The 8496-nt window shown below is 41.9% G+C and overlaps 1 protein-coding gene across 1 annotated transcript in view; it reads right to left on the reverse strand.

Moving 5' to 3' along the window:
- CCNF (cyclin F) overlaps positions 1-8255 on the reverse strand; it is a 28702-nt gene extending 20447 nt beyond the window's left edge. Inside the window, exons 1-4 of the mRNA XM_070955079.1 lie at positions 8235-8255; positions 3306-3460; positions 1355-1461; positions 204-271 (exon numbers count right to left, since the gene is read on the reverse strand). Of these exons, the coding sequence (XP_070811180.1) occupies positions 204-271; positions 1355-1461; positions 3306-3460; positions 8235-8247 (343 nt within the window). The 5' untranslated portion in view covers positions 8248-8255. The remainder of the gene's footprint in view (positions 1-203; positions 272-1354; positions 1462-3305; positions 3461-8234) is intronic.
- Positions 8256-8496: the final 241 nt, after the last annotated feature.

Consider the following 8496-nt stretch of genomic DNA (forward strand, 5'->3'; position numbering starts at 1 on the left):
GCAAGGAAGAGGAAGGAAAGGAGAGAGGGAGGGAAGGACGGTGATTTAACAGAGGGCTTCTCTTTCAGACGTGTACATCAGACTCAGCCACATGTCAACTTATTTGTCACAACCCAAGGCCCCTTTGGTGCCAAAGAAAGTTGGGCCCAGATCAACCTGGCAGTCTAGAACAACTGTCTCCAAAGTGGGGTGCAGACACTTACGGCCTTCATTGTAGAGGTAGGCGATTCCAAGTTTAACAGCAGCTTCAAAGTTACCCTTTTCTGCAGCCCTGAATGAATACAGAGGGGAGGGAAGAGGGAGGAGAAACAAAAGAACTCCTTATTTGGAGGAATTCAGAGCTCAGCAGAATGCAGGAAAGCCATAGAAACAAATCTATAAATCTATAAACAAATCCTTCTCCCCTTAATTATATCTCAACTAACGCATTTGGTAGGTCAGCCAACATCCTCTCTCGACGAGACCATCGTTACCCCGAGAGATGGTGAAAATTGGAAAGAGTGAAGACTTTTTGCAGTAAAACTCATCGTTCTGCCCACTGTGATAGTGTCTAGGTATAAATTATAAATTTCCAGTTAGAACAATTAACCAGTGGAATAAGTTTCCTCCAGAAATTGTGAATTCTCCAACACTTTTCGGTTTTTAAGACAAGATTGGATAACCATTTGTCTGAAGTGGTGTAGGGTTTCCTGCCTAAGCAGGGGGTTGGACTAGAAGACCTCCAAGGTCCCTTCCAACTATTCTATTCTATTCTATTCTATTCTATTCTATTCTATTCTATTCTATTCTATTCTATTCTATTTTCTATTCTATTCTATTCTATATTCATATTCTATTTCTTTTCTATCCATTCCATATATCCAAATTTTTTTACTACTGGTTCTGTGGGCGTGGCTTGGTGGGTGTGGCAGGGGAAGGATACTGCAAAATTCCCATTCCCTCCCCACTCTGTGGCCAGCCAGAGTTGGTATTTGCCAGTTCTCCGAACTACTCAAAATTTCCACTATCAGTTCTCCAGAACCAGCTGGATTTCACCCCTGATTCTATTCCTAATTCATATTCTATTTCTTTTCTATTTCTATTCTATTCTATCCTATCCTATCCATTCCATATATTCTATTCTATTCCATTCCATTCCTAATTCATATTCTATTTCTTTTCTATTCTATTCTATCCATTCCATATATTCTATTCTATTCTATTCTATTCTATTCTATTCTATTCTATTCTATTCTATTCTATTCTATTCTATCCTATCTACACACAGGTAATCTTCGCTTAACAATCCGTCACTTAGGACCTCTTCTTGCGTAGTGCAAGATAGCTGATGATTTCCCAAGTCCTAAAAAGTTACCTTTCAAAGATTTGCAAGTTTCTCGGGGAAGGCCACTCTTCTTGAAAGCTTGCACAGGCCCAAATGCAGGTGTGGTTATCTATAAGATACTTAAGATGAGAATGCACCTGGAAGAGAGCAAAGCAGACGGTAATAGCCAAGGAATCCTCAAATGAGGGCAATTAAAACGTTCAGCCAGGTGGAATACCCTGGAAAGCAATTGTGGAATACTGGAAGGGCAGGTTATATTCTGTTTGCATCACAGATTGTTCTTTTTTTAAAAAAATGTTTTATTTGTTTTATTTATATAACATTCAATTTTTAGCAAACAGTATGTATTCTGGGTATAATTATGTTTAGATAATCATATTTATTGTCATCTTCATTATATTTAGTCATCACCATCATATTAATATAATAACGTAATGTAATAAACTTAATATTTAACATCATCTTCTTTAACGACTCTCCTCTATACCATTTCCCCCCTTTATATCTTTTCTATATTCTATTCTATATTCTATCTATATTCCTCCTTTCTAACTTCTGTTTCTGTTATCTAACCATTGATAAAATCAAATGTCCCGTATCAAAAAACATTCAGTTTTTTCTTTATCCTTAACAGCAAGTGTTAATCTATCCATTTCTGCACAATCTAATATTTTATAAATTACATTCTCCTCAGATGGGATCTCATCACTTTTCCGTTGTTGCGCAAATACAATTCTAGTTGCCGTTAACCTATGCAGGATCGAATATGCAGTCTTTTCATCGTATTTTTCCGGTAGAATGCCCAAGAAAACTCTGGTTTCAGGTCTATATGTAGTTTTATCATCTTTTTCCAGCCATGTGTCTCTTTTTGTTCAACAATCACGGATTGGCGCAGGCAACAGTTTTGGCCTTGGTTGTGGGTCCTAATGTAGGACTACCCTGTTTCCCTGAAAATAAGCCCTATCCTGAAAATAAGCCCTAGCATGGTTTTTATGTATGTGCCTAATATAAGTCCTACCCCCCCCAATAAGCCCTACTTAAGAGCCTGCACAGCCAGCCTCCTGCCCTACCGTGAGCAAGCAGAAGAACTGGGACTCCTGTACATAGGGGGAGGGGGGGGAGAAAATAAGATACTCCCTGAAAATAAACCCTAGTGCCATGATGGTGAACCTATGGCATGCATGCTAGACGTGGCATGCAGAGCCCTCTCTGTGGGGACGTGTGTCGCTGCCAGCTGCTCTTCTGGTTTCTGGAAAACAGCCCAAAAATGGCTGAAAATCAGCCCGGAAAACGGCCTAAAAAAAACCGCCTGAAAAAGGCCTGAAAAACCGCCTGAAAAAGGCCCCCAAAATTGCCTGAAAACCGCCTGAAAAATGGCTGAAACCGGTCCAAAAAACAGCTCGAAAAAGGCCTGGAAAACCGCCTGAAAAATGGCTGAAAACGGTCCAAAAAAAACAGCCCGAAAAACCACCTGAAAAAGGCCCCAAAAACCGCCTGAAAACCGCTGAAAAAGGCCCCCAAAACAGCCTGAAAAATGGCTGAAAAACGGCTGAAAACAGTCCAAAAAAACAGCCCGGAAAACAGCCTGAAAAAGGCCCCAAAAACCGCCTGAAAAATGGCTGAAAAAGGCCCAAAAAACAGCCCGGAAAACAGCCTGAAAAAGGCCCCAAAAACCGCCCAAAAAACAGCCCGGAAAACAGCCTGAAAAACGGTCCAAAAAACAGCCCGAATAACGGCCTGAAAACAGGCATGCATGCGCCAGCCAGTTGGTCTTCAGGTTTCCAGTTCTGCGGCACGCACACACGTTCCAGTTTGGGCACTCAGTGCCGAAAAGGTTCGCCATCCCTGCCCTACTGCCTATTTTGGGACCCAAAAGAAAATAAGACCCAGTCTTATTTTCGGGGGAATATGGTACCTAATACAGCAAGAACACCGTCCTATGTGGAAAGTGCAAAATAAAAATAAAAAGTTTTGGACTTACAGCTCGGAGAGAAAGGATGTCTTTTATAGGAAGACCTTTGAGAACATGGAAAAGGATATCTTCTGGGAGGGACAGCAGGGTCAGGACACGAGGCCTCTTCTTCAGCCTCCTCTTGGAAGGGACCGAGAAGCACCGGGAACATCGGCAGTGGGTGACTGCAACGAAACCAGTGCCAGAAAATGAGAGGAACGATCAGGTGCAAAGAATCAGGGCCATCTACTAAGGTGCACTTCAGAAGATTTATTGCTCAAGGCCAAAAGCAAGAATCTAATGAACTGATGTTTAATATTAAATTGGTGGAATTCAATTTTTTTTACTACCGGTTCTATGGGCATGGCAGGGGAAGGATACTGCAAAATCCCCATTCCCTCCCCACTCCGGGGGAAGGATACTGCAAAATCCCCATTCCCTCCCCACTCTGGGGCCAGCCAGAGGTGGTATTTGCCGGTTCTCCGAAGTACTCAAAATTTCCACTACCGGTTCTCCAGAACCTGTCAGAACCTGCTGAATAGCGCCCCTGAATTGGTGCCCAGATGAGAGTCAATGGAATTCAGGAGTTGGAGCTGGAACATTTGTGGCTACGTAACAGGGTGGATTTGATTTAAATCAACTTGACTTAAATCATAATTTTGAAAGAGCAAATGTCATCTCTATCCCGCAGCGGCTCCTCCTCTGACCCGCTATTGACTCACCGACGGTCCCATTCACTTTAATGGGACGGCTGGTGATGCGGCAGTGACATAACAAGGTGAGGGACGTGACGGGCAGCAGGTGAGTGGCTGCCCGCTAACAGGCGCTGCCACAATGGATCTGAAACGGCAGATTCATCGTGGTGCTCTTTAAATGTAAGGACTCATCGTTGGTTGGTAGTTAGAATCTTTAATATTGTTATTTGCAAACAAAATGACGGTTTCCTATTTTAGCTTGCAGAGCTTGGATTCATTGAATGAATTTACCAAAAATATAAATACTGCAGAATCAACAGCCTCGTGCTACCTAACTAAGCTCCATTTCATGCTGAATAAACTAAATTATTAATGTATCTTAAATAGAAAACGATCTTTAGATAGACTTTTACTCCAAAAGCATTTTACTAAAATAAATTTGATTTTAAAAAATCTGATTTAAATTTTTTTAAAAATCTGATTTTTAAAATTTTTATAAATCATTGATTTTTATCCACCCTGCTACGTAATGACTCTTGGCTAATGACTTGCTTAACTCCGCCCGCAGCGCCTGCTCTTCTCCAATAGGAACCGATGTGGAAGCACTAGAATTCCCAAGCCAGATGACATCGCCAGGTCCTGAGTTTCTTCTAGAAACTATGTCAATCCTCACAATGGACCTACTGTCATAAAACCCCCGTGCCTGTTTATTTCAGAGAAAGCTCTACAAAATTCAGCGTGACTTTTCTTTTGAGTGAAGGTGCCGAAGTTTTGAATGGGGCCCATTTCTTTGATTGACGGAAACAAAGCAGGAACAGATGTCAGGATTTATAAACAAGGAATCCACTCTATCCTTTTGGATTCTTTACCTGCCCATGTCGGTAATCAGACTGTTCAACTAGATCTCTTATGCTAAAAGTTATCCAGCACCACCTGACCCACACTTTGTAAAATTATCTATCTTGGAATTTTAGGAAGACTCCAGGAACACTTTAAAACCCAAAACTTTAACCTTAGACCGTCTACTCCATTCCTAAGAGGTCTGTAAGGGGCGTGCATAAGAGCATCAGCGTGCCTTCCATCCCTGTCCTAATGTTCCCTTTAATTGTATTCATTTTATGTATTCAATTCATGCTTATACTTATATATATTATCTAACATGTACTCGACAAAATAAATGAATAAATAAAAGTTGTAGGAGACATGATGATTTCACAAGACTCCTTAAACCACGGTTGAAAAGTTCCTCTTTTTTTTTTTTGCTAATTATGGGATCGCCCCAGATTGTGCAATAGCAAACCAATGCTAAAGAAGATTGCCAAATTTCAGCACATTTTAAAATGGGTAAAAAATGACACTTTTATTCATTTGTATTCCTGCCTTTGCTATTTTTTTTTTTTTTTTTTTACAAATAACTCAAGTCAGCAAACATACATAACATCCCTTCCTCTTCTTATTTTCCCCAGAACAACACTGTAATGTCAGTTGGGCTGAGAGAGACCTACAGTCAGCCGGCCAGTTTTCATGCTTAAAGCAGGACTTGAACTCATGATCTCCTGCTTTCCAGCCTGGTGCCTTTTAGATGCATTTTTAATAAGAATTACAAAAGTAGTCCTTGACTTAGAATAGCAATAGCACTTAGACTTATATACCGCTTTACAGTGCTTAATATCCCTCTCCAAGCGGTTTACAGAGTCAGCCTATTTCCCCCAACAATTTGGGTCCTCATTTTACCAACCTTGGAAGGAAAGCTGAGTTAACCTTGAACCTGTTGAGATTCGAACTGCTGACACTCGGCAGAATTAGCCTGCAATAGTGCATTCTAACTACTGCGCCACCACGGCTCAATCATTCACTTAGTGACTCACTTCACTGTCTCACTTACCCAGCAGAAATTTTGGCCTCAGTTGTGGTCATAAGTTAAGGACCACCTATATTTAGTCATTGGTATTAACTAAATTAATATTTTAAAGCAGTAAAGGATTTTTAATTAAGGTCTGTGCATTGTTTTTTTTTCCCCACATGCCATTTCACACTTTAATAAGCTATACTGTGAACATAATTTTTATATGCACAGGGAAACAGAAAAGCTCATGTGATACTATTGAGATATTTCTATTTCGGCAAGCCGGGCTGGCTTAAAATTTTTTATTGGTGAATTTTATGGGTAAGGGGTTTTAAATTGGGGATAGCCATTATGGATTTAATTTTGTTTTAAATGTATTTTAATGTTTATATTGTATGTTTTTTAATCTTGGCTGTTCACCGCCCTGAGTCCTTCGGGAGAGAGAGCGGTATAAAAATTTTAAAAATAAATAAATAAAATAAATAAATAAAATAAATATTCTCTTTATTAGGGTAGTCTGGAATTGAACCCACAATATCTCTGAGGTGTGCCTCTATCTATTCAGATAGCATTAGAGTAACTTGTCTTGAGGGGAAAAAATGATTGCATTCAAACATCTTTAGGAAAGTCAAAACAAGAAAACTTTAATTTATTCTTTCTTCCAGAAATCCATTTCTCTTGACAAAAGAGAGGAAAAACAGCAAAATTCGGTCGAGCGAAGCCTCATGGCACAGCTTTGAAGCCGGCAGTTGAAACTCTTATAAAAGCTGGAAGCTGTTTTAAAATATACACAATTATATTTCTTTCTTTTGAAGTCTCTAATCAAAGCGAGTTCTGGTTTGAAAGACTTGGAATCTTTTTCCCCCCCATGCCAAACTTTTCAAAGACTTTGAATCTTTTTTTTTCCCCATGTCAAACTTTTGCTCTAAATCCATGAAAAATCTGGATTTATGAGCTACCTGTCCTTTTGGTGCAGGATGTGGGGGGGGGGGGGAGAAATAAATATACCCCAAAGGCAATTCCCATTGTAAAAAAAGAGAGAAAATTTGTATAATATGGTCTTATGGAGCCCATGGAGAGAAGTCTTAAGCCAATCCCCTCCGCAGACAAGCCCGCTCTGATCTTCTAATAGGCTCGGCTCACTTTTTAAATCGACCCGCCCAAAAACTAGGGACGTCCTCTCCCCGTTGAGGTTTTTAAAAAATTAGAATTTTCTTTTTTCTTTTTTCTTTTGGCAAAAAAAATAAATAAAAAAAATAAGGAATCAATAAACCACTTCGACTCCAGGAGTGGATTTCAAAAACAAACTAACCAAACTTGGAAAAGTTTCCTTTACACGAGCAAGGAAACTTTAAGGAAACTTTCCTTAAAGTTTCCTTTAAGCCACGAGCAGCTCAACTTTAAAACCAAGTTTTGCAAAGACATCCGGCGGCGCTTTGGGGTCTGCATCGAAATCGGGAAAAGGGGGTAAGCCCTTTCCTAGCAGACTCCATTTCTCCCAGCTTTGCGATCTAAGCTTTGGGCTCCGTTACCTTCCCCTCGCCCGGATGAGGCTTTCCGACGATTGCACGGGGAGGGAGGGAGGGAGGGAGGGAGAGGGAGAGGGAGAGAGAGAGAGAGAGAGAGAGAGAGAGAGAGAGAGAGAGAGAGAGAGAGAGAGAGAGAGAGAGAGAGAGAGAGAGAGAGAGAGAGAGAAAGAAAGAAAGAAAGAAAGAAAGAAAGAAAGAAAGAAAGAAAGAAAGAAAGAAAGAAAGAAAGAAAGAAAGAAAGAAAGAAAGAAAAGACCGGTGCACCCATTTGGGGAAGGGTATATAAATGATGGATTAACAGATGAGTGGGAAGGGACCTTGGAGGTCATCTAGTCCAACCCCCTCCCCTTGCCTTTGCATCCTGCTCACCCAGGCGGGGTCTTTGCACTTCTAATAATAACAACAGTAACAGAGTTGGAAGGGACCTTGGAGGTCATCTAGTCCAACCCCCTGCTCACGCAGGAGACCTGTACTAGGGATTCAACCCCCTCCCCCCGATTTTTCTGATCGACAAGCTCAGGGTCTTAGCCACCTAGTCAGGCTAAACTCGTGTCCAGCCAACTCCCTTTCGGACGTGGGAGTTCCAGCACCCCGGGTTGCAAGCATCGCTTTAAGCTGGAAAGGCAATTCCCTTGCGGGAACATCCCACCCCCCAAAAAAAGGGTGGAAAGGGGCTAAAGCACCTATCCCCGGGGATGAACGGTCGTGGGGATGAGTCACTCCCGTGTAGGATATTCCCAGCAAAGTTTGAAGCACCCCTCCCCTCTCCCGCCCCGCCCTCTACTGAAGACCCCCCCAAATAGAGGTTTAACATGGGGTACATCACCCTTCCCAAGTCCTAAGAGCATCTCCCAGGTTTTGCAAACAGGGACCCGCGGAGACCACTCACCGCCCGCTTTCATCCTGCAGCGCTCGCAGAACGGCCGCCGCGGCGCCAAGCAGCTAGTTCGTAGTGAGCGCCCAGCCTGCCGGGTGGGCGGAGCCCGGAGAAGGCTCCTCCCCTTTTACTCCGGCTGCCTACCGCTTTAAAAAAACCCTTAGCCCCGCCCTTTGGATGAGAGCGAATGAAATCGCCTGGTCCGAGTTAGAGCCACGCCTCTTTCCATTTTTTTTTTTCCAGCCGGCCACCTCGCGCTCTCTCTTTTTTAAAC

Source organism: Pituophis catenifer, unplaced genomic scaffold (assembly GCF_029215685.1).
Source record: "Pituophis catenifer annectens isolate HBS135680 unplaced genomic scaffold, rPitCat1.0.hap2 SCAF_16, whole genome shotgun sequence".
Classification (NCBI taxonomy): Eukaryota; Metazoa; Chordata; class Lepidosauria; order Squamata; family Colubridae; genus Pituophis; species Pituophis catenifer.